This window comes from Pseudophryne corroboree (assembly GCF_028390025.1).
Source record: "Pseudophryne corroboree isolate aPseCor3 chromosome 3 unlocalized genomic scaffold, aPseCor3.hap2 SUPER_3_unloc_26, whole genome shotgun sequence".
Classification (NCBI taxonomy): Eukaryota; Metazoa; Chordata; class Amphibia; order Anura; family Myobatrachidae; genus Pseudophryne; species Pseudophryne corroboree.
This window is the reverse complement of record NW_026967515.1, coordinates 666,466-693,321: the sequence shown is the minus strand read 5'-3', so window position 1 is coordinate 693,321 and position 26,856 is coordinate 666,466. Positions and strand designations below refer to the sequence as shown.

General features: G+C 45.4%; 1 protein-coding gene across 1 annotated transcript in view; it reads right to left on the bottom strand.

The window, feature by feature from the left end:
- Nucleotides 1-26,856, bottom strand: part of LOC134983832 (uncharacterized) — a gene marked incomplete at its 3' end in the record, with an annotated part of 177,423 nt that overhangs the window by 81,863 nt on the left and 68,704 nt on the right. The window contains exons 5-7 of the mRNA XM_063949456.1: nt 25,549-25,579; nt 4,970-5,186; nt 3,905-3,975 (exon numbers count right to left, since the gene is read on the bottom strand). Coding sequence (XP_063805526.1) covers nt 3,905-3,975; nt 4,970-5,186; nt 25,549-25,579 — 319 coding nt within the window. The remainder of the gene's footprint in view (nt 1-3,904; nt 3,976-4,969; nt 5,187-25,548; nt 25,580-26,856) is intronic.

Below are 26,856 nucleotides of genomic sequence, written 5' to 3'. Positions count from 1 at the left end.
TGAGTTCACAAGCTGCTACCATGGCAGTATCGGCTAGGCGGGCATTGTGGATTCGCCAGTGGAATGTGGATACAGATTCCAAAAGAAATATGGAGGCTCTCCCATATAAAGGTGAGGCCTTATTTGGCGATAGACTGGATGCGTTAGTCTCGGCGGCTACCGCAGGTAAGTCGACATTTTGCCCTCTGCGCCTGCACCGGCAAAAAAGACATATCACCCGCACATGCAGTCCTATCGGCCCAATAAATACAAAAAAGCGAGAGGTTTCCCCTTCTTTGCGGGTAGGGAAAGGGAAAGAAGTCCACAGCAGCTTCAGGTTCCCAGGAGCAGAAGTCTACCCCTACTTCTGCCAAATCTTAAGCATGACGCTGGGGCTCCTTTGCGGGAGGCCGCTCGGGTGGGGGCACATGTCAAACTGTTCAGCCAAGGTTGGATTCTGTCTGGACTGGATCCCTGGGTGTTGCAAATAGTGTTCCAGGGATACAAGCTGGAGTTTCAGGACGTCCCCCCTTGACGATTTTTCAAATCGACCGTGCCAGCTTCTCTCCCAGAAAGAGAGGCAGTAACAGCGGCAATCCAAAAATTATGTCAGGATCAGGTCATAGTCCTGGTACCTTTGTCACAACAAGGGGAGGGGTTTTACTCAAGCCTTTTTGTAGTTCCGAAGCCGGACGGCTCGGTCAGGCTGATCCTAAACCTTAAAAATGTGAATCTCTACTTGAAACAATTCAAGTTCAAAATGGAATCACTGAGGGCAGTGATTTCCAGTCTGGAGGAGGGGGACTACATGGTGTCTGTAGTCATAAAAGATGCTTACCTGCATGTTCCCATTTATCCTCCTCACCAGGCTTATCTGAGATTCGCGGTTCAGGATTGCCATTACCAATTCCAGACGTACCTTTCGGTCTCTCCACGGCGCCGAGGGTATTCACGAAGGTGATGGTGGAGATGATGGGTCTCCTTTGTCAAAATGTAGTCAATATAATTCCTTATCTAGACGATCTCCTGATAAAAGCGAGATCCAGGGAGCAGTTGTTATAAAACATCACACTCTCCCTGTCGATACTCCAACAACACGGATGGATCATAAATTATCCAAAGTCACAGTTGGAACCGACGACAAGATTGTCTTTTCTCGGGATGATTCTGGACACAGAAGTTCAGAGAGTATTTCTTCTGGTGGAAAAGGCTCTGGAAATCCAGAAAATGGTAAAACAGATATTGAAACCATCGAGTGTGTCGATCCATCAGTGAATTCGGTTGTTGGGGAAGATGGTGGTGACCTACGAGGCCATACAGTTTGGCAGGTTCCATGCCAGGGTATTCCAGTTGGACCTGTTGGACAAGTGGTCGGGATCCCACCTACACATGCACCGGAAGATAATCCTGTCGTCAAAAGCCAGGTTTTCACTCCTGTGGTGGGTACACAGTTCTCACCTACTAGAGGGACGCAGGTTCGGGACTCAGGACTGGATCCTGGTAACCACGGATGCAAGTCTCCGAGGTTGGGGAGCTGTCACTCAGGGGGAAAGCTTCCAAGGAAAATGGTCAAGTCAGGAAGTCTGCCTTCAAATAAACGTGCTGGAATTGAGAGCCTTAATCAAGCGGTACATCTTCAAAATCATTCCGTGCAGATCCAGTCGGACAATGTAACAGCAGTCGCGTACATAAACATGCAGGGCGGAACAAAAGCAGAGCGGCAATGGCAGAGGTGACGAAGATCCTCCTCTGGGCAGAAAGACATGTAAAGGTTCTGTTGGCAATTTTTATTCCAGGAGTTGACAACTGGGAAGCAGACTTCCTCAGCAGACACGATCTCCATCCAGGAGAGTGGGGCCTCCACAAAGAAGTCTTTGCAGAGGTGACAAGTCTTTGGGGAGTTCCTCAAGTAGACATGATGGCATCTTGTCTCAACAAGGAGCTTCAGAAATATTGTTCCAGGTCGAGAGACCCTCAAGCAATAGCAGTGGTTGCGCTAGTGGCCCAGTCGGTGTTCCGGTCGGTGTATGTCTTCCCTCCACTTCCGCTGATCCCAAAGGTGCTAAGGATCATAAGGAGAACAAGAGTTCGAGCAATCTTCATTGCCCCAGACTGGCCAAGGAAGGCTTGGTATCCAGATCTTCAGGAGTTGCTCATAGAAGATCCTCGGCCATTTCCTCTTCGCGAGGACCTGCTGCAGCAGGGGCCGTGCGTGTATCAAGACTTACAGCGGCTACATTTGACAGCATGGCTGTTGAGCGCCGGATCCTAGCCCGTAAGGGTATTCCCAAAGAAGTCATCCCCACCCTTATTCAGGCCAGGATAGGCGTCACGTCGAAACATTACCACCGTATTTGGAGAAAATATGTGTCTTGGTGTGAATCCAAGGAGGCTCCTACGGAAGAGTTTCAGTTGGGACATTTTCTCCATTTTCTGCAGGCTGGTGTGGAGGCGGGCCTCCGATTAGGGTCAATCAAGGTCCAGATTTTGGCCTTGTCAGTGTTCTTCCAAAAACAATTGGCCTCTCTTTCAGAAGTTCAGACCTTCGTGAAAGGGGTTCTGCACATCCAGCATCCATTTGTGCCTCCAGTGGCACCATAGGACCTTAATGTAGTGTTGCAGTTTCTTCAATCAGATTGGTTTGAGCCTCTACAAGAGATAGAGTTGAAGTTTCTCACTTGGACAATGGTGATACTTTTGGCATTGGCAATCCACACAGCAGGTGTCTGAGTTGGGAGCCTTGTCTCACAAGAGCCCTTACCTGATCTTACATGAAGATAGGGCAGATTTGAGAACTCGTCAACATTTTCTTCCAAGGCTGGTTTCATCTTTCCACATAAACCAGCCTATTGTGGTGCCAGTAGTTACAGACACATTCACTGAGTCAAAGTCTCTAGATGTGGTTAGAGCTTTGAAGATTTATGTCGCTAGAACAGCTCGAATACAGAAAACAGAGTCTTTGTTTGTCCTGTATGCTCCCAACAAGATTGGGTGTCCTGCTTCCAAGCAGACTATTGCGCGTTGGATCAGAAGTACGATTCAGCATTCTCACACTACGTCTGGATTGCCGTTACCGTCATCGGTGAAGGCCCATTCGACTAGGAAGGTGGGCTCATCCTGGGCAGCTGCGCGGGGGGTCTCGGCATTGCAACTTTGCCGAGCAACTACTTGGTCGGGGTCAAACACATTTGCAAAATTCTACAAGTTTGACACCTTGGCCGATGAAGATCTCAAGTTCGGTCAATCGGTGCTGCAGGGTCATCCGCACTCTCCTGCTCGTACTGGAGCTTTGGTATAAACCCCATGGTCATGAAGTGGATCCCAGCATCCTCTAGGACATATGAGAAAACAGGATTTTGATACCTACCGGTAAATCCTTTTCTCCTAGTCCGTAGAGGATGCTGGGCGCCCGTCCCAGTGCGTACTTTACCTGCAGTTTTGTTTATTAGAGTTACACATGTTGTGTTTTATTAGTTTCAGCATGTTTGCTGTAATTGGTTCATGCCTGTTGGCGTGTGTTATGTTGAATGCCATGTTGTGCAGCATGGTTGAGGTGTGAGCTAGTATGTATCTCACCATTAGTATTAAAGTAAATCCTTTCCTCGAAATGTCCGTCTCCCTGGGCACAGTTCCTATAACTGAGGTCTGGAGGAGGGGCATAGAGGGAGGAGCCAGTTCACACCCATTGAAAAGTCTTAAGAGTGCCCATGGCTCCTGAAGAACCATCTATACCCCATGGTCATGAAGTGGTCCCCAACGTCCTCTACAGACTAGGAGAAAATTATTTACTGGTAGGTATCAAAATCCTGTTTTTACGTTTAATGGGGGTGTTAAGCCCTTCTACATTCCAGGATAGACATTTAAAAGAGGTCTTACGGTGAGGGGGAGCAATACCCAGGAAGGACAACATAGTACTATCCTATACCTTTGCTGAGAAATGCCAAACAGTAACATGAGATCATAACGGACATTGGCCCATCCCAGCAAGTAGGCCAACTGGAACATGTAGATAATATACCTTGAACAAAAATGTAATAGATATCTAAGGGTGGAATGTGTGAAGGGGAACATGAGAAATACAACAAATATAACCTGTCAGTCATTTTCAAAATGTTAGGAACCCAATGTGGAGGCCTGAAAGGCCCACTATATCCACTAATAATAACTGCAAGATAAGAAAGGAGAAAAAGGCCGGAGAAAAAGAAAAGAGAAGATGAAAAGGCATGGAAAAAGAGAAAAAGAAAAAGGAGCACTAGGCCCCAACTCTGCCAAATAGGCTAAGGGATTGTGGTCCTTTGCAGTAAATGCAGAACCTCCCTGACATCACAAAATCAATAAAGAACAAGATTAAGATCAACAGTGTGTTAAAACAATAACATCGATACTTATCAAACTCAGATATGAATCTGCATCAGCATCAGAGGACCGCAGTGAAACTGGGTCCAATGAGGCCACAAAGTTTCTTGCAGCATGTGGAGTATCAAGAAAGATGGCGGTACCATTGTAGTGCACTCGGAGCTTAGCGGGATATAAAAGCGCAAAACGAATTCCCTTGGAGTACAGTTCCGTGCATACTGGGGAGAATTCTCAGCATTTAGTGGAGACTTGGAAAGAAAAGTCTTGGAATAATAAGAGCCTAGCGTCCTCATATTTGAGATCTTTCAGCTTTCGGTATGCGTCTAGGATTGAAATCTTGTCGAGGTAATTCAATAGGCGAAATATGACAGGATGGGGGCGCTGTGGTTGTTTATCGTGCCAGTCAGGGCCGATACGGTGTGCCCTCTCCACCTGGAGCAGCCTGGCTGATGACGGTAGACCTAGGGCTTCAGGTAGCCAGGAGGACGCAATATAAAGCAATTTTTTAGGTTTCACTGATTCCAGCAAACCGATAAGGCGCTAATTATTCCGGCGATTCCGATTTTTCAAGTTCCTCTAGTTTTTCTTGAAACGCCAGCATGTTAGTGTCCTGTGTATGTAGCAAAGCCTTTACATTCGTTAATTCTTCTTTCACAGTAGAGATCCTATCTTCAGCTTCTGTTAAGCGGGAGGTGTGCTGTTTCAGAAGTGCGGTTGCGGAGGTCACTGCTTCAGTGAGTGGGGCTAGTTTAGCATCGAGCAGTGGAGATAGTATATCTGAACCTTCCTTGGCTCTTTTAGCTGTGTCAGAATAGTCAGGGGTCAGGTCAGGGAGGTCCAAGGAATCATCCCTGGAGAAAGATGATCAGAGAGGAGAGGACGTGACTGCGGGAATTTTCTCTTTCTGTTTCTGAGTTTGAGACTGTGAATTTTTGGTGTTTCTGGGCATTTTAGCCACATATTTCTCCATGGTGAGGAAGGGTAGTAATGTAAAGTAATAAGGTACGCTGCAATGGGTTGTCTACAATGAGCTGGTAAATAGCTATCAAGTATGATAGGTGATGTCAGGGGAGGAGATGAGCCACTATTCACATATCACACCGTGGCAGAGCTGTGTGGCTGTAGTACTGCAGGATGGGGGGTTGCCCAGCACAGGCTGTCCAGCAATGCAGCCCACCCTGAGGTGAGTTGATATAAAGCAGGCAGAGGGTAATGTGGTCCTCGTATTTAAATGTGGTGTCCCCGTCAAGCAGGCAGTGACCAGCGCGGTACCTGCTTTAGTGGGGACCAATGATAGCACTCACTAGGGTGCAGGTATAGGTTGCAGTGCCCCAGGTGATTGGAGGGGTTGTGTGCTGGTAGCTGCAGCTGCAGCTTTATGTGGCCCAGTGCTGCTGCAGTGAGTTGGGAGCAGGAGGCAGGAGTCCCAGGCAGAGGTGAGTGGTGTAAACACGTGGCTCCCCTTAGAATCCTGGCGGTTAGAGCAGTTGCCTGGCTCTGAGCACTGAGCCGTGGAAGTGGAGGGGATTGATGGTGCTTTTCCTGCAGGCTGAGTGGAGAGGGCTCTGTATCAGAGAGGGAGGTGGGGGCTAGGCGTGAGACACCGTGCACTATGTGTGCCAGCGTCTATCAGCCAGGGACCTCACAAGTGACGTCACCCACCACCGCTCCTGGAAGGCGGGTGAGCACAGAAGCTGATACACACTGCTGGAGGGTCAGGCTGCCCGGTGCTCCGTTGGTGGGTGGGGATGCCGCCAGCTGCTGCAGGGGGCCATGTGTTCTCTATCGGGAGCTTCCTGTTTAGGCTCTCAGGCGCTGCAGGCTGGAGGGATCCAAGATGGTGGCCGGTGAATGCAGTCGGCGTCCAACAATCGCCCTCGTTCCAGTGGGTGGTGGGGAGCCGGGACTAGAGTCTACTTTCCCACAAGTATCTGCTATAACTGCCCCGTTGGTGGGGGGGGGGGCTCTTCCCCGGGTGGATAAGTGAGAATAGGGAGCCTCTCACTGAGGGGGACGGAGAGCTCACTTGAAATGTGGCCCGTTCCTAAGGCCCGCCCACCGGAAGTCGCTACTGGAGCTTTTGCAAACAAACTTACCAAAATTATCTGCTCTCCCTTCAGCTAAGCATTGCACAATTGTTGTATTAGTGTGTTTTTATTTTTATGTTATAAAAAAATATCTTAAGACACATGAATGCATGATAACAAAAACATATATGCAGCATTTTAAAATCAAAACACACAAAAAAGTATCAATAAGCACATTACCACATTATTAATATATATATATATATATATATATATATATATATTGACAAAAAAACACTACTGGTGTTGATTAAATATTTACATGCTTTTTTAATGTTTAAACCTTATTTTTAATTTATTTTTCATCCACTAGGGGTCACTGGAGTGCTCTTGGGATATGGATGGGGACAGTTACATTTAAATATTTAAATTAGTAACCCTCCACCACCTCCATACTCCCAAAGGTACCAGTGTGCTTTTTGTGCCTCACAGGGAACGGCACACGTGGAGGATTCTCCACAAGTTTCTTCTATTTTTGAAAGATTTTTTCTATTTTACTCTCTATCCCTTCCCAGTTTATTAAGAAGCTTGGGTCCGGCATTGTTGGTGCTGCTGCCTGCAGCAATTGGCTTGTTGGCGCTCAGGAGAGGTGCACCGCCATAGACCAAACTCAGCTGAGCTGATTGCAGCCTGGGGCTGCCAAAGGAGCAGGACAGAGCTTGTGAAGAGAAGCCCCATCATAGCCTCCACTAATCTCAGGTAATGAGCGGGCAGGCAGATCACACTGCCGCCGCTCCCTTGCTTTTTCTTGCTGGGGGCTGAGGGGCGGTCAGCTCACACTGCTGCCCACCATGTGGGGACTATGTTTTTATTTTATTTTACATGTGTGTCCCCCTGCTGCCCTGCCCATCAGCTGCCACTGGGCACTAAGCCGCCACCGCTCCCCTGCCTCCTGCCCACCTCTGCTCCCCCCTCCCTCCCGCGGTTAGCTTCTGCTAACCGCTACCCTCCAGAGCTCCGGAGCCACAAACGGTGACTGCCGTAGCTCTGTCTTTAGACAGGGGAGAGGGGGGAGGCTGACCGTGGACAGCTCTCACTGCTGCTGTGGTCCATCAGTGAAGGGGGAGATCGCGGGGGAGAGGGAACGATTATGCCTGCATAGCAGCTAGGCTTGTCTTCCTCTCCCGCCGCATCACATCTGCCAATCCCCTTCGACAAAATCTACACTGGCTCCCATTCCCCTACAGAATCCTCTTCAAACTCCTCACCCTCACATACAAGGCCATCTCTAATTCCACTGCTCCCTACATCTGCAACCTCCTTTCCCTTCATACTCCCTCCTGCCCCCTACCGTCGACCAATGACCATCGCCTCTCCACCGCCCTGGTCACTGCTTCCCATGCACGAGTTCAGGATTTTGCCCGTGCTGCACCCCTTCAGTGGAAAGCACTCCCCCGCTCCATTAGACTCTCCCCAACCTTGCAAAGCTTCAAACGGGCACTAAAAACCCACCTACTCATCAAAGCATACCCTCCCGATGCATAACCCAGTGCTGAAGCCACGCCTCCACCCCCCTGCCTCATGCCGTGAACATCTCAGCTTTGCTTGCATACTGCCATCAGGCTACCTCCCACTTGCCTGCACCTCTTGTCATCTGTCTGTCGCCCCTCCCCACTAGATTGTTAGCTCTTCAGAGCAGGGTCCTCTTTCCCCTTGTTATCTAAGCCCTTGTCTCAGCACATTTCACTCACAGCTCTCCCCTACTCAACGACCATCTTTACCCTGCTAGTAAAGGCTCATCTCCATCTATGGCCACCAGCCTCTAGTAGTATGATGATCACTCCATCAGTACTTCCATCTTATCTGTATTATGTCTTGAGAATGTGTGGTGCTCTATGTTATCTGTACTCTATTTCTGTTATTTATTTACTATAATGCTATGTTTTGTCCCCTGTACTGTCCTTTGTACGGCGCTGCGAAACACATGTGCCGCCTTATAAATAAAATGTAATAATAATAATAATAGCAGCGGGAGGCCCCATAACTAAGTTGCATTTCCACAGATTGGTGGATCCACAATTTAGTGTTCAAAGGTTACAAAATAGAGTTCGATTGTCTACCACCAATGTGGTTTTCAAGACAGGCCTGTCTGTGTCAGGAGACAAGAAGGTGGTTCTGCAGACCACGATTCAGTCTCTCGTAGATGCAGCAGTTTTGATTCAGGTTCCAGTTCAACAGGGTCAGGGTTATTATTCCAATCTGAATGTAGTACCAAAGCCAGACAGCTTGGTCAGACCGATATTGAACCTGAAGGGGCTCAATCAGTACGTCACTTACTACAGATTCAAGATGGAATCCCTGCGGTCAGTGATTGCAGGTCTAGAACCACAGGAATTCATGATTTCGCTGGATCTCAAGGATGCGTACTTACACATTCTGATTTGGCCACTGCATCAGGTGTACTTAAGGTTTGCAGTACAACAAAACCATTATCAATTTCAGACACTACCGTTTGGCCTCTCGTCAGCACCTCGGGTGTTCACAAAGGTGATTTCTGTGATGATAGTACGGATGGTGTAATGGTTAGCATTACTGCCTCACAGCACTGAGGTCATGGGTTCGATTCCCACCATGGCCCTAACTGTGGGGAGTTTGTATATTCTCCCCGTACTTGCGTGGGTTTCCTCCGGGTACTCCGGTTTCCTCCCACAATCCAAAAATATACTGGTAGGTTAATTGGCTCCCAACAAAATTAACCCTAGCATGAATTTGTGTGCGTGTACATGTGATAGGGAATATAGATTGTAAGCTCCACTGGGGCAGGGACTGATGTGAATGACCGAATATTCTCTGTAAAGCGCTATGGAATTTGTGTGCGCTATATAAATAACTGGTAATAATAATAATAATAATCTCAGATCCCTGGGAGTGATAATAGTTCCGTACTTAGACAATCTTCTCATCAAGGCTCCGTCTCAACAAGTACTCCTTCAACATGCCTTACTAACGTACAATGTACTGGTTCAGCACGGTTAGATTGTGAAGAATTCAAGCCTGGTCCCATGTCAAAGACTTCAATTCCTAGGAATGATTCTGCATATGGTGGATCAACGAATTTACCTGCCAGAACAGAAAGCACAAAGTATTCATCATCTGGTGAAGCTGGTGCTCAAACCACGGACAGTCTCGGTGCATCTGTGCATTCGACTGTTAGGAAACATGGTGACATCTTTCGAAGCACTCCAGTTCAGAAGGTTTCACTTATGTCTTTTTCAACTGGATGTTCTCGCACAGTGGTCAGGCTCGCATCTACAAATCCATCAGTTGGTGCGGTTGTCTGAAGGGGCCAGATGTAGCCCTACTCTGGTGGCTCCACATACACAATCTCACCGCCGACATGTTTGGAGTCTGGAGTTGGATAATTCTGACAATAGATGCAAGTCTCAGAGCTTGGGGAGCAGTGGTCCTCAATTGTCAGCTTCAGGGTCTGTGGTCAAACGAGAAAGATTACTGTCGATAAATGTCCTGGAACTCAGGGTAATTTACAAAGCACTGCGCCAGGCAATGCACATGCCCCAGTCTCACCCTGTCCAGGTTCAATCAGACAACACAACGGCAGTAACATACATCAACAAACAAGGAGGAACTCAATTCTACTTGGTATGTTGGACCTTCTTGGGTAGCCCGTCGTGGCACTTCCACTGAACAACTGTGCAAGGTGGAAATTCTGTCATCAGAATGTGGTTCTATGTGACTAACATCTACCATCTCTCTTACCTGCTACTGCATTGGACTGGTTAACAAAACTGAGCTCCAGTGCCTGGAGGCGGGGCTATAGAGGAGGCAATGCGGTGCATCCTGGAACAGTCAAAGCTTTAGCCTGTTGGTGCCTCGGATCAAGATCCAACTCTGCACCCTGATGTTATTCCCTGAGGAATACAGTGTACCTTTGCGAAAGAGATTTAACTATGGTACATCTACCATAGTAGAATACCAGTAACCAACAGAGGGACTGACAGAGCTGATCTGCAGACGATGACCATCTAGCAAGGTAGATTAGCCTCGCAGCTGCATTCAAAATGGATTCTAGTGGTGAGAGTGTCAGGTCCGGGTGTTTTGGTGAATCCGTTAACCCGGGACCAACCACAGGTGTAGGTGCTGGGGTATGAAGAAAGCAGAGAGGACGAAGAAAGTTCCGTTTCATATATTTATTAAAAATAACAATTCAGTAAAGAGTTAAATGACAAGTTGTTAATCATCATATTATACTGAAGTATTGCAGGAATGGCAGAAATAATATGCAGGATAAAGCTCAAAGACAAATAAAAGAAATGTTCATGGAAACGTATGCAAAACAAGCTGATGAATAAATGTTGAATTGTCCAAATATAAACAAGCTTTGATGCTGAACTGTAGAATGTGTTTAACTGGATAATGCAGACATGAAGAAATAACTGTAAGGATTTGCAATGGAGTTTTGAGAGTTAACTGAGAGACTGTGAAGAATTATCCTTGTTATGGCAACATAGAAAAATAAAAGTACTGAATTGGGTTACTTGCGGGTTCCGGAGATCACTGCGAAACTGTAGCAGATGACAAGGTGATGAATGGGTTAAATGCAGAGTAGAACAAATGAACAGCTGAGGGTAGTGGAATCCTCCAAACTTTGTATGGTTGAAAGCAGGCCGACAGGTAACCTCATGCAAGACTCTGGGAATCCAACTGTTTCCAGTAGGTGTGCAATTAACTGACAGCACAGCGGGGAGCTGGTGGATCTTTTAGCAGTGAAGGCTGCAGACGGACTTCTGGGAACGGAGGCAATATCTGGACCACGGGAATCACACAGGAATGCACGGAGAGAGCTCAGAGCTAGAGCACAGCGTTGATACAACAAAGCACTGGCCCAGAGTAACATAATCCCAGCCTACTTAAAGGCAGCACAAGCACGGGATTGGCTTACACCTGCCCACAGGTGTTTTCACAAGTGCTCTGTATTAGCTATTTGGTTTCCAACATGGCCACCTCCTATACAGCAGACACACTGCAGTGCCTTAAGCCATTTGGTCCCCGCACTCCCAGTTCCCAGACTCTGCATTACCTGTGCCACTGATCACGCCGCGTCCCCACACGGGCACACAGCACCGCGAGCAACCGCACTGGCAACGGATGAACCCCAGAACCCGCAAAGGGGAGAGAACGGTTCGTGACAGTACCCCCTCTTCTACGGGTGGTCTCCGAACACCTTTGAACCTTATCAGGATTTTTGGAAAAGTATTTCTGTACCAGTCTTGGAGCATGAACATCTTCAGAGAAAACCCAGGATCTCTCCTCTGGACCGTAACCCTTCCAGTCGACCAAAAACTGTAAACGTCCATATCGGGAACGTGAGTCCACAATCTCTTTAACTTCAAATTCCTCATCCTGCACAGAGTGAACTTTAGGAGATTTGGACTGGGTAGTACGGAACTTATTGAGAATCAAAGGCTTCAATAAAGATGTGTCACGATCCGGGTATCTGGACGCCATTACTTACCCTTCAGATGCCTCCTAAGGCTGGCTCAGCGTTCCAGGACCGGATCCCGCTGTTCCTGAGTCTCCACATGCAGAATGTCAGAGTGGTGATTTCATCAGCCGCGGCCTCCGCTGTGCCCGCGTGGTTAAATGTGCGCTTGTCAGTCTGGCGTCTCCTGTCTCCTGTGGCCGGCGTCGCCACTACTGTTTCAATTCTCACATGGATTACAAACCAAACTTCCCTCCAAGTGTCTGCATGGGCGCAGCCATCTTGGATTTTGTCATCTGATCATTTCCACCAATCTGCTGTCTGTATTGTTGATTTTCATAATTGCCTAGCCAACCCCTTCCTTGCTGCAGGTATAAGTAAGCTGTGCCTGAGCAAGGAAGGCGTCAGTGCTTTGGTTGTCTAACCTAGTTCCAGTTTGTCTCTCTCCTGTGGTTGTCTTCCAGGTTCCAGCTCCTGTCTCCAGACTTCTGCTATAGAGACCCGCACCAGCATTCCATCTGCGGTGTAGCCTGACTCTCCGATCCATTCTGGACTCACCTGTTTCCAGCTACAGCAATCACCTGCTTCCAGCCCAGCTTCCAGCAGTGTACAGCTTCCCTTAAAGGGCCGGTGTCCTTTCTGCAGTTTACCACTCTCCACCGGTATTATTATTTCATCGCTCTCAAGTCAATCACCTGCTTCCAGCCCAGCTTCCAGCAGTGTACAGCTTCCCTTAAAGGGCCAGTGTCCTTTCTGCAGTTTACCACTCTCCACCGGTATTATTATTTCAGCGCTCTCAAGTTCGTTTATTATTTAACTGGTTCCAGCCAGTATCCACTCCGTACCAACAACAGTCTGGTTCCAGCCAGTATCCACAGCAGCCGTTTTATCTTCAGCAGCCCAGCCTTTCCTGGAACACCAGCTGGTACGATCCTGGGTTCTCTCCATTGCTACAGTCAGGCCTGGTAAGGACTTTCCAACTAGAAGATTATTAGAACTGTCTCACACTACCAGTACCTGTGGCCCTTGCCACCCTGTAGTACCCAGGAACTGTATTATTGCCCTGCTGACTTTTATGTTTTCTTATTTGCTGCTGTGTTACGGAGTTTGTCATAATAAACATCATTGACTTTTATCCTGGTTGTCGTGGTCACGCCTTCCGGCAGTTATTCTACATGTTACTTACATGTCTAGGGGTCTGATACAACCTCCCAGGTTCCGTTACATCTCAGCCCCTACAACTGAGGTTGCCTCCCGTCAACTCAGGCCCTCAGTTGTGACAAGATGTATGAAAGGCGTTAGGAATTCTCAAAGATGGTGGCAACTTGACTTTGTATGACACAGGATTGATTACCTTTACAATGGGAAATGGACCAATATACTTGGGAACAAATTTCTTAGAAGGAACTTTGAACCTGAGATTGCGCGTAGAAATCCAAACTTGGTCTCCCACTTTGTAACTCGGCATAGCTTTACGTTTTCTATCTGCAAAAGATTTATAACGTGCGGAAGTTTTGACCAACGACTTACGCACACAACTCCAGATTCTAGATAGACGTTGAAGCTCTTGATCTGCTGCTGGAACCTCTAGGGCTGGCAATGGATGGAACTCTGGCACACGAGGATGAAAGCCGAAGTTAATATAAAAGGGCGTAGATTCTGAAGATGAATGGAAGAGATTATTATGAGCAAATTCTGCCAATGGAAGGTAGTCAACCCAGTCATCCTGTGAGGACGATATATATAGCCGGAGAAATGTTTCAAGGTCTTGGTTGACTCTCTCAGTTTGTCCATCTGTCTGAGGATGATATGCAGAAGAAAAATTCAACTTGACATTTAAAGATGAACAAAGCGACCTCCAAAACTTGGCCACAAACTGTGTTCCCCAATCAGAGATGATCTCTCGAGGAAGGCCATGCAACTTGAAGATTTCAGAGATGAACATTCTGGCTAGTAAAGGGGCTGATGGTAATCCAGTTAATGGAATGAAATGTGCCATTTTCGAAAATCGATCCACTATCACCCAAATGGTATTTCGCCCTTTTGATGGAGGTAGATCGGTCACGAAATCCATTGAGATATGAGTCCATGGTTGTTTGGGTATGGATAATGGATGTCATAAACCTGGTGGAGAACTTCTTGGACTCTTATGTTGGGCACATTTAGGACATGCTGCTATAAACTCTTGGACATCGGCTTTGAGACGTGGCCACCAATAAGACTGTTGAATAAATTTGAGAGTCTTTAGAACCCCAGGATGACCCATGAAGGAAGAGGAGTGAGCCCAGGTAAGCAGCCGTTTTTGAAGATTTGTGGCGACAAAGGTCTTGCCAGGCGGAGGAACTGGAGAGGTTCGAGTCATTAAAAAGGACGTAGGATTCACAATGGCTTGATTCGTGGTAGCATCATTTCATTCAGAAGAAGCAAAGGACCGGGACAGGGCATCTGCCTTTTTGTTCTGAGACCCTGGACGATAGGTGAGCTTGAAATTAAATCGTGTGAAGAAAAGCGCCCATCGAGCTTGTCGTGGATTCAAGCACTGAGCTGACTGCAGATATAGAAGATTCTTATGATCAGTATAAACTGTAATGCGATGTTGTGCTCCTTCTAGAAGGTATCTCCACTCCTCAAATGCCAACTTGATGGCAAGTAATTCTTGCTCACCGATTGCATAATTACGTTCTGCCGGGAGGAACTTACGGGAGAAATATCCGCAGGGATGGACCTTTTTTATCTTCAAAGACTTGTGACAACACAGCTCCTACTGCTTCTGTAGATGCATCCACCTCTAGTAGAAAGGGACGATTTAAATCAGGCTGTCGAAGAATGGGGGCTGACCCAAAGGCTTGCTTTAAATCAGAGAAGGCTTTGATTGCTTCAGAAGACCAGTTCGTAGAATTTGCGCCCCTTGCGAATTAGGGCTGTGATGGGAGCAGCTAACGAAGAATAATTCTTAATGAATCTCCTATAGAAATTAGCAATGCCAAGAAATCGCTGAATCCCCTTAAGAGTTGTAGGAGTGGACCAATCTCGGATAGCTTGTACCTTACCGGGATCCATACATAGCTCTGATCCAGAAATGATGTAACCAAGGAACGGTATGGAAGATACTTCAAAAGTGCACTTCTCTAACTTACAATAAAGTTGATTTTTCCTCAGATGTGTCAGTACCTCTTTAACTTGGTGACGGTGAGACTTTAGATCCTTAGAGAATATTAGGATATCATCCAGGTACACTACTAGACACTTGTAGAGAAGATCACGAAAAAGTTCATTCACATAGCTTTGAAAAACTGCAGGTGCATTACAAAGACCAAAAGGCATTACAAGGTATTCGTAATGCCCATCCCGGGTATTAAAAGCAGTCTTCCACTCGTCCCCTGGCCAGATGCGGATTAAATTGTAGGCCCCTCGGAGATCCAATTTTGTAAACACAGTAGCTCCCTTTACCCGGTCAAATAATTCTGGAATTAAGGGTAATGGGTACTTGTTTTTCACAGTGATCTCATTGAGTCCACGGTAATCTATGCATGGTCGTAACCCACCGTCCTTCTTCTTAACGAAGAAGATTCCGGCTCCTGCAGGTGAAGAAGATGGTCTGATAAATCCTTTGGTTAGATTTTCCTGTATATAATCAGACATAGCTTGCGTCTCTGGGATGGATAGCGGATAAATTCGTCCCCTAGGAGGTGTTTTACCCGGAACCAGGACAATTGGGCAGTCCCATTCGCGATGAGGAGGTAGAGAGTCTGCTGCTTGTTTACTGAAAACATCCGCAAAGGATTGATACACCGGAGGTAGGTCGGGAAGGCTAACTGACCGGAGAGGTACAATTGAGGCTAAACAGTCATTGGTACAAGATTTACCCCATGAAAGGACTTCCAAGGTTTGGCAATTAAGTTGAGGATTATGTTTCTGCAGCCAAGGTAAACCAAGTATCACATCTTGAGAGGCTTTGGGAATCACGTAGAAGGAGATGTATTCGGAATGGAGCACACCAACTTTCATCTTGAGACATACGGTTCGATGAGTAATTATACCATCTGGAATTCGACTTCCATCCACTGCTGTAACAGCAACTGCTGCTTCCAGAGGCATGGTTTGAACTTTAGACCGTAAGACAAAGGCTGAGGAGATGAAGTTCTCGGCTGCCCCGGAATCTAGGAGGGCTGAAACTTTCACTGTAGAACTTGGAACTTCTAATTGAATAGACAAGGTCGGCTCTTTCCCAGAACGTGATTCTAAAGTAACTCCTAGCTTAACCTCCCTTGAATAAGCTAGGAGCGAGAGTTTCCCGGACGGAGTTTGCAGAATTTAAGTAAATGTTCGGAGGACCCACAGTACATGCAGAGGTTACCCTGTCGACGACGAAGTCGTTCTTCCTCTGTGAGGCGAGAGCGCCCAATCTGCATAGGTTCTTCTGTCGTTACCGGAGACTGTGATGAAGAATCTTGTCGAGGACTAGGATGATAACGTGGACTGGATCGCTCTGTCCTGGATTTCTCTAAACATCGCTCTCTGTAGCGTAGGTCAAGTTTGTTACAGAGAGAAATCAATTCATCCAGTTTAGTAGGCACATCCCGGGTGGTTCAATCATCCTTGATTTTCTCTGAAAGTCCATTCCAAAACGCGGCGATCAGGGCCTCCTCATTCCAATTTAACTCTGAAGACAACGTGCGAAACTGAATAATATATTGACTGACAGGACGTAAACCTTGACGTAGACGGAGAATCTCCAAAGATGCTGAGGTGGTTCTGCCTGGTTTGCATAAACTGAACTATTTGTGTCTGTATAGACTCCTGGTTTTCCAGACGGGAAAGGATATCTGACGTAGCACCGCCTCCTGTGAATTGGTCACTTGACGGATCCATGTGGCCAGTGCTTACTGTCAGGATCGGGTGTTTTGGTGAATCCGTTAACCCAGGACCAACCACAGGTGTAGGTGCTGGGGTATGAAGAAAGCAGGGAGGACGAAGAAAGTTTCGTTTCATATATTTATTAAAAATAACAATTCAGTAAAGCGTTAAATGACAAGTTGTTAATCATCATATTATACTGAAGTATTGCAGGAATGGCAGAAATAATATGCAGGATAAAGCTCAAAGACAAATAAAAGAAATGTTCATGGAAACGTATGCAAAACAAGCTGATGAATAAATGTTGAATTGTCCAAATATAAACAAGCTTTGATGCTGAACTGTAGAATGTGTTTAACTGGATAATGCAGACATGAAGAAATAACTGTAAGGATTTGCAATGGAGTTTTGAGAGTTAACTGAGAGACTGTGAAGAATTATCCTTGTTATTGCAACATAGAAAAATAAAAGTACTGAATTGGGTTACTTGCGGGTTCCGGAGATCACTGTGAAACTGTAGCAGATGACAAGGTGATGAATGGGTTAAATGCAGAGTAGAACAAACGAACAGCTGGGGGTAGTGGAATCCTCCAAACTTTGTATGGTTGAAAGCAGGCAGTCAGGTAACCTCATGCAAGACTCTGGGAATCCAACTGTTTCCAGTAGGTGTGCAATTAACTGACAGCACAGCGGGGAGCTGGTGGATCTTTTAGCAGTGAAGGCTGCAGACGGACTTCTGGGAACGAAGGCGATATCTGGACCACGGGAATCACACAGGAATGCACGGAGAGAGCTCAGAGCTAGAGCACAGCGTTGATACAACAAAGCACTGGCCCAGAGTAACATAATCCCAGCCTACTTAAAGGCAGCACAAGCACGGGATTGGCTTACACCTGCCCACAGGTGTTTTCACAAGTGCTCTGTATTACCTAATTGGTCTCCAACATGGCCACCTCCTATACAGCAGACACACCGCAGTGCCTTAGGCCATTTGGTCCCCGCACTCCCAGTTCCCAGACTCTGCATTACCTGTGCCACTGATCACGCCGCGTCCCCGCATGGGCACACAGCACCGCGAGCAACCGCACTGGCAACGGATGAACCCCAGAACCCGCAAAGGTGAGAGACCGGTTCGTGACAGAGAGCCTGTGTTTGCGAAGACCGGTCGGGAGACTATTACAATAATCAATGCGGGAAATAATGAGAGCATGGATTAGAGTTTTTGCTGTGTCTTGTGTAAGATATGGTTGTAGGTTATATTGTGTAATGGGCATTACGGTGTGTGGTATAATGTGTAATGGGCATTACGGTGTGTAATAATGTATAATGGACATTACGGTGTGTAATAATGTGTAATGAGCATTACGGTGTGTAATAATGTGTAATAGGCATTACGGTGTGTAATAATGTGTAATGGGCATTATGGTGTGTAATAATGTGTAATGGGCATTACGGTGTGTAATAATGTGTAATGGGCATTACGGTGTGTAATAATGTGTAATGGGCATTACGGTGTGTAATAATGTGTAATGAGCATTACGGTGTGTGGTATAATGTGTAATGGGCATTACGGTGTGTAATAATGTATAATAGACATTACGGTGTGTAATAATGTGTAATGAGCATTACGGTGTGTAATAATGTGTAATGAGCATTACGGTGTGTAATAATGTGTAATGAGCATTACACATTATTACACACCGTAATGCCCATTACACATTATTACACACTGTAATGCCCATTACACATTATTACACACCGTAATGCCCATTACACATTATTACACACCGTAATGCCCATTACACATTATTACACACCATAATGCCCATTACACATTATTATACATCTGTAATGCCCATTACACATTATTACACACCATAATGCCCATTACACATTATTACACACCATAATGCCCATTACACATTATTATACATCCGTAATGCCCATTACACATTATTACACACTGTAATGCCCATTACACATTATTACACACTGTAATGCCCATTACACATTATTACACACCGTAATGCCCATTACACATTATTACACAGCGTTATGCCCATTACACATTATTAGACACCGTAATGCCCATTACACATTATTACACACTGTAATGCCCATTACACATTATTGCACACCATTATGCCCAGTACACATTATTACACACCATAATGCTCATTACACATTATTACACACCGTAATGCCCATTACACATTATTACACACCGTAATGCCCATTACACATTATTACACACCGTAATGCCCATTACACATTATTACACACTGTAATGCCCATTACACATTATTACACACCATAATGCCCATTACACATTATTACACCCCATAATGCCCATTACACATTATTATACATCCGTAATGCCCATTACACATTATTACACACTGTAATGCCCATTACACATTATTACACACTGTTATGCCCATTACACATTATAACACACTGTAATGTCCATTACACATTATTACACACGTAATGCCCATTACACATTTTTACACACTGTAATGCCCATTACACATTATTACACACTGTAATGTCCATTACACATTATTACACACGTAATGCCCATTACACATTATTACACACTGTTATGCCCATTACACATTATTACACACTGTAATGTCCATTACACATTATTACACACTGTTATGCCCATTACACACTGTAATGTCCATTACACATTATTACACACGTAATGCCCATTACACATTTTTACACACTGTAATGCCCATTACACATTTTTACACACTGTAATGCCCATTACACATTATTACACACTGTAATGCCCATTACACATTATTACACACGTAATGCCCATTACACATTATTACACACGTAATGCCCATTACACATTATTACACACTGTAATGCCATTACACATTTTTACACACTGTAATGCCCATTACACATTTTTACACACTGTAATGCCCATTACACATAATTACACACCGTAATGCCCATTACACATTATTACACACTGTAATGCACATTGCACAAAATGTCTTATTTAAACTTGAAGCCTGAGTGTCTAAATGGGGAATGAGGTTCAATATAGAAAAATGCAAAATTATGCATTTTGGGACAAAAAACACAATATTGTGTTAAATTTTGGGCACCATATTATAAAAAAGATATGAGAACTAGAAAGGGTTCAAAGGCGGGCTACTAAATTGATTAAAAGGTTAGAGTCTCTGGAGTACGCAGCGACTAAGAGGTGACATTAATATCTTCAGATATGTAAAGGGTCAGCACAAGGAGCTAGCAGCGGATTTGTGTAGTAAAAGAACTCTGTATAGGACACGTGGGCACTCGCTGAGGCTAGAGGAGAGAAAATTCCATATACAACATAGGAAAGGGTTCTTCACGGTAAGGGCAATAAAAATTTGGAAATTCCTGCCGGAGAAGATAGTAATGGCAGACTCTGTAAATATTACCTTATATAGGAGTTTAACCGTATTCAGACACATAGCAAAAGAAACAACAGTAATAATTATTAGACTCATATGCATCCGGCACTTATCCAACTATTCGTACTCAAAAGGTAGATAGATACTTAGTGCTATATTACCCGGCTCAGTAGAGTGGGATACAGGGAGACACACCCCGCTTCCAGGACTGATCAATACATTAGCAAACGCTGAGTGGATCCAGATGCTAATAGTGTACACACTCGCCCCGTGAACCTATAGTGAACACAGACGCCCAAGTGAACACTGCCGCACCAGTCACACAGCCGCCTATGCTGCGACTGGGTCTTTTTAGATACACAGCGTCTCAGATGGAAGATGGAAAACCGTTCATGGCGGGAGACTCGGAGGAAACTGGTCATGAACCTGGGGGAGTGGCGACCAGGGGAGAGTCTGACTCTCCACTGCTGACATTAATCCCAGGGATCGTGGCCTCATACTACCTCTGGAGCCTATGATCCCAAAGGCCTAGCACTGGTGCACCTTAGGAGGCAGCCATGTCAGTGACTGTTTGGTAGTCTCCTCCAAAACATTGCAGCTGTGTCCGTGTTCCCCCTCTAAGCAGAACCGATGCCTTACCTTCTCCCCATGCTCCGGCCACAGCCGGGTAACTTCTGCTGGACTTGCTAGTATATACGACACAGACGCCCGCCAAAAAGGCACTGTACACGTGGGTAAGCATTGTCACGACTCGGCGGGGATTTGTTGGAGTGACTCTAAGGTGCGTAAGATGCTTTTTAGAAAGATCACTCAAGAAAAAAGACTATAAAAATAAAATAAGAATGCTTATAGCTGCTAAAACCAGCAGCCCTCTTGACCATGGTCTGGCTCCTGTCACACTAAACAAAAACTGATTTGCCTGAGCCAGGAGGTGGGGATACATGGATGGGCCCACTACATGCTGGGAGGCCAAAAGCTTTGACTGTTTGGTACAAATCTGCTGTCGCGTCATCATATCCCAATGTTATCCTGTGGATAACCTGTGGACCCTGCAGGAGAAAAAACTGTTGCAGCAGCTGGGAGAGTTACATGAAATGAGGAGCTGGTGCAGCTGGTTAATGAGCTGGAGGAAATCACAGGAACTATACAGCAGCTGCAGCAAATAAAGAGTCACAAGTTATCATAATGGTGATTCCATGGACCTGTGTGTGGCTGGCCGGGATGCTGATGCAAAGGAGATCCAAGCTGGTGGTGAAGGAAACCTGCAGAGTTCTAGCTTAGGTGTGGAAAGTTGTGGAGAGGTGGCTCTCTAGGAGAAGGTAGATCTGATGGTGGGTGACAAAGTGCCAGATGTGGCAGCTTCTAGGTACACATTGTGGATCTGGTGGTGGCTGTGGTCACTCAGGGTCTGGTCTAGGATTGGCCATCAACCATTGATGATCTGGAATCATTGATGGTCTATACCTGATGATAACTAGTTTTACCATCAAAGGAAGAGAGCCAGGTAGTTACCCGCCATCGATAGTAGCTGTGAAGATACTGGGTTCCAAATCACTCAGGCACAGTGGTAGATGAAAAACCAACAGTGGTTTATTGAACAGAATGGGTTATAAACAGCTCAGCACACCTCTGTAATCCAATTCCACATGACAATTCCCACCACAAACTCCTGACAGAACATCACTTCTTAGTCAAGGAGCACAGAATCTCTTTCAGCTCTCTGGATAGCTCTACTTATACCCCCAGAAGCTTCATATTACATGCGGGGGGGGGGGGGGGTGACTTATTTGTCTAAGGATCTTACAGCATTGGAATACAATACATATTCTAATCAAGGTGATTACATCAGCCAGAGAGCAACCATGTCTGGTCAGCTCACTGTTGGACAATAGGGAGTAAACACAAAGGGACAATGGTACCTTATATGACTCACCCTTTGAGTGTCCACTGTGGTGGAAGTAAACAATAGAAAACTAGGTCTAACATAATACTTCGATATACTTAGATATACATGAGCGCCCATGTCACCTCTTGTAATCCCACATGAGCGCCCATGTCACCTCTAGTAATCCCACATGAGGGCCCATGTCACCTCTAGTAATCCCACATGAGCGTCCATGTCACCTCTAGTAGTCCCACATGAGCGTCCATATCATAGAAACATAGAATTTGTCGGCAGATAAGAACCACTTGGCCCATCAGTCTGTCCCTTTTTTTATTACATTATTTTTATCTCTAACCTTGTTTGATCCTTATTTCTTTGTACGGATATCCTTATGTCTATACCATGCATTTTTAAATTGCTCTACTGTCTTAGCCTCTACCACCTCTGATGGGAGGCTATTCCACTTGTCCACTACCCTTTCTGTGAAGTAATTTTTCTGCAAATTTCCCCTGAACCTCCCCCCCTCCAGTCTCAGTGCATGTCCTCGTGTCCTATTGCTTCTCTTCATTTGGAGAATGTTTCCCTCCTGGACTTTGTTAAAACCCTTGATATATTTGAAAGTTTCTATCATGTCCCCCCTTTCCCTTCTCTGCTCCGAACTGTACATATTGAGATTTCTTAGTCTTTCTGGGTATGTTTTGTGATGTAGGCCATGCACCATTTTAGTTGCCCTTCTTTGTACACTTTCTAATGTATTAATATCCTTTTGAAGATATGGCCTCCAGAACTGAATACAGTATTCTAGATGAGGCCGTACCAATGACCTATACAGTGGCATTATTACTTCTTTCTTTCTGCTGCTGATTCCTCTCCCAATGCAGCCAATCATCTGACTAGCCTTCTTCATTGCTTTGTTACATTGAGTATGTAGCCTAATATTAGGACAAACCTATAAATATGTAAAATAATTTGAGTTATAAATTAATAAATGGTATATGTATAACAGGGTGTATCTAATACTGTGTATATTTATATGAAACGAGATGCTTCTATTTATGTATATATATATATATATGTATATATATATACATATTAATAAAGTAGCATGTATAGTAGTGTAGGTGATATGTAAATTATAAATGAATATAATGAGAGAAATATGTTTGTGAAGTTTAAACATTACTGAGAATGGTGAGGGGTAATGATGGTTTGCCTGAGACATTTCTTTTGACACTAAAATGGGCAGGGGGAGTACAGAGTAGTATTGTCTTTGCAGCTGCTGTTGTATAGGAGCGGACCCGCGAGCCGGTAATAAGGGGGCCGTGTGCATAGGAGAGGACCCGCGAGCCGGTAATAAGAGGGCCGTGCGCAGAGTGGTGTCCCCGTTTCGGTAGAACAGGGAGCCGTGTGCAAGAGAGAGGGTTCACGCGCCGGGAGCTGGTTGGGAGAGTATAAAAAGGACGCTCTCACCGGCGGAGATCAGACTGGAGTTTCCTCAGCTAGTGTGCGCATTTGGTACCCCAGCGCCGCTTAAAGAGCTGTAAGCTGTAAACATACAGCGGCGGCAGGGTCCAAACAGCATTACCCAGGCTGGGCATCACCTGATGTGCAAGTGCAGGGCAAACCCGCGCCGCTAAAAGAGCTGTGAGTTGTAAACATACAGCGGCGTCCGGGTCCCAGCAGTGCTACTCAGGATTTGGCGGTACCTTTTTAGCTGAGCTGAAGCCACCGCTGAGAGGAAGAGGCGGAGCGAGGGGCCCCTAGGGAGAGCGGAGGCTTTGAAGTCAGCTGGCGGCTGTCAGAATAGAGCAGCAGTGAGCGGCACAGAGGGCAGGCAGCTCAGTCACCGCCCAATCAACAGATCAGGCTGATCAATGACGCAGGGGGCGGCCAGGGCCATCCAGTGAACAGATTGAAGGAGGAGTCGGGGGAGTCGCTGGTTATGTAAGTGAATGGCACCACCCACTACCCAGCACATATACGATAGCTGTCTATGTAAACACAGCACTAATAAGCACGTGGGATAGAGACAAGAGATTACAAATTGGTGTCATTTAATGAACTGCACCAAAGAAGGAATATAACATCATATAACATCCAGGGTGTAGCACCACCAAACTTAACCTGGCAGTGAAAGTGGGAAGGATTACTGTTACCCTCAAAATTATAGAGATAGACTGGATTAATTCATAAACCCACATAGGGTTCATAAAGGATTAGCCGCCCAGGAGCTTAAAGATATGACAATAATACTATAAGTATATAAAGTACTGTATCGAGGCATTTTTTGAGATAGACTATCCAGTATAAGGGAAAGAATTAATTGTTCAATACTGTATTTTTCTATGAGGGCGAACTTGCTTTATTTCTTTAGCATTCTGTGACATTATACTGTACGTTATTGACCAGTATCAATAGAAGTTACACTGTGTCTTTGTACTTCAAGACATAGAGCAATTTGATACACACAGCTTATGGGATACAAAGTAAAAGAAATAGCTTTCTCAGAGCAGAGAAGTGTAGTGTATTATGGACTACATCAGTGACCAGGATAAAGGACTACACCAGTGATTTTCAACCTTTTTTTACTCGCTGCACACCGAACAATATTTTAAAATTGCCAAGGCACACCATAAGTTCCCCACAGTAAAAAAAAAAATCATCACATTGCTCCCCACATAAATCATGTTGCTCAATACATAGATCCTATTGCCCCCCACATGAATTATTCACATTGTTCCCCCCATAAATCCTTATTCTCCCCACATAAATCCTATTTTTCCTCACAGGAGAATTAAAATAACAAATATTAGCCTCTACCGGTCAGCTGTCCTTCTTCCTGTCCCTCGGTGGGGGTTGTTCATAGTAGAGTGCTGCGAATACTGAGCAGCGGGCAGGTGTGGATGTGGGTGGGCAAGGAAAGCTGTGTATGTAGGCAGGAACTGGAAGATGTGTATGCAGGCAGGTCAGGTGGCTGGGTGGTGAGATGCGGCGGACGTGACCTATGATATCACACCGCCGCGTCTTCAAGGCATAGGTCATGGCCGGAGCGCGAATAATCCTCTAAGAAGAGCACGGGCCAACAGTTCACTCTGAAGGTGCAGGAAGCTGCTCTGGCTCCGCGGCACACCTTGCAACTGGTCGCGGCACACTAGTGTGCCACGGCACACTGGTTGAAAAAGCCTGGACTACACTGTACACATATAAGCAGGATTTTCTAAAGTGGCATTAGACTCAGTAAAGGACACTTCACACCTTCAGGTATCTGGAATATAAATGACTACGGTAATTTACCATTTTATGGGCCCCAACTTGCGCAATTAAATTTTATTAATTCTAGAGTACCCGGGTCACTCAGACAGGTGAAACTGACATCAAATGGTTTTTTTTGTATATTGCATGCAAATTTTATTGTATAGGAATGTGGGGTAGCTAGGAAATGAATTTTAAGAGGTATGCATAGATGTAGTTATTAATATGTTATTAGTATAATAAATGTAGCATTAAAACTATTATACTTACCAACTTATGTACTGGAGATTGATTGAAGAAACTGAAAGAAAGAAGAACAGGGTTATATTAGTAATATACTGTTAATAGACATATATTTGTTAGTACATCTACATAGATAGTAAAACCCACATCTCTAGTACCGATAGAAACCAGGCTACCCAGGCAGCCTGTTATAGAAAATTAGCTTGGGTGGAGGCACTTTAATAGATTTAGTAACCTGATCAGGAGGTAGGGAGGGTTACACTTACCTGCCTTTAAGTCATCTGAAATAGTGACTCCTAGATCCCTTTCCTCCTCAGCAGTTTTCAGTATAGTGCTATTAATACTATATTTAGCTTTAGGATTTTTGAGACCCAAGTGCATGATTTTGCATTTTTTGGCATTAAACTGTAATTGCCAGACTCTTGACCATTCCTCTAGTCTACTTAGATCCTCAATCATTTGTTTTACCCCACCCGGGTGTGTCTACCCTGTTGCATACCTTTGTGTCATCTGCAAAAAGGCATACTTTCCCTTTAATGCCATTTGCAATGTCACCAATAAAGATATTAAAAAGCACTGGTCCAAGTACAGATCCCTGGGGTACTCCACTGGTAACATTTCCCTCCTGTGAATGCACTCCATTTACCACAACTCTCTGTTTTCTATCCTTCAACCAAGATCTTATCCATTCAATAATCCTAATATCCAATCCCAAACTTTTAAGTTTATTTAGCAGTCTGCGATGTGGAACAGTGTCAAAAGCCTTACTAAAGTCTAGATAAGCTATATCCATGGCTCCACCTTTATCCATCACTTTAGTCACACAGTCAAAAAAGTCAATAAGATTTGTTTGACATGATCTCCCCCCAGTGAATCCATGCTGTTTGGGATCCTGTAAATTTCCAGATTTGAGATAATCTACAAATCTTTCTTTTAAGAGTTTTTCCATCAATTTCCCTACTACTGATGTAAGACTCACTGGTCTGTAGTTGTTTGCCTCTTCCCTGCTTCCACTTTTGTGCAGTGGGACTACGTTTGCTCTTTTCCAGTCCTCTGGAATTACTCCTGTAGCTAATGACTGGTTGAATAATTCTGTCAGTGGTCGGAGGAGAGGCGCTGCAGTGTGTGCTGCTAGGTAGAAGTGACAGTGGCTGGAGGAGAGGTGCCTGTGTGTGTGCTGCTAGGTAGGAGAAGTGGCAGTGGCCGGAGGAGAGCTGCTGCGGTGTGTGCTTCTAGGTAGGAGAAGTGGCAGTGGCCGGAGGAGAGGCACCTGTGTGTGTGCTGCTAGGTGGAAGTGGCAGTGGCCGGAGGAGAGGCACCTGTGTGTGTGTGCTG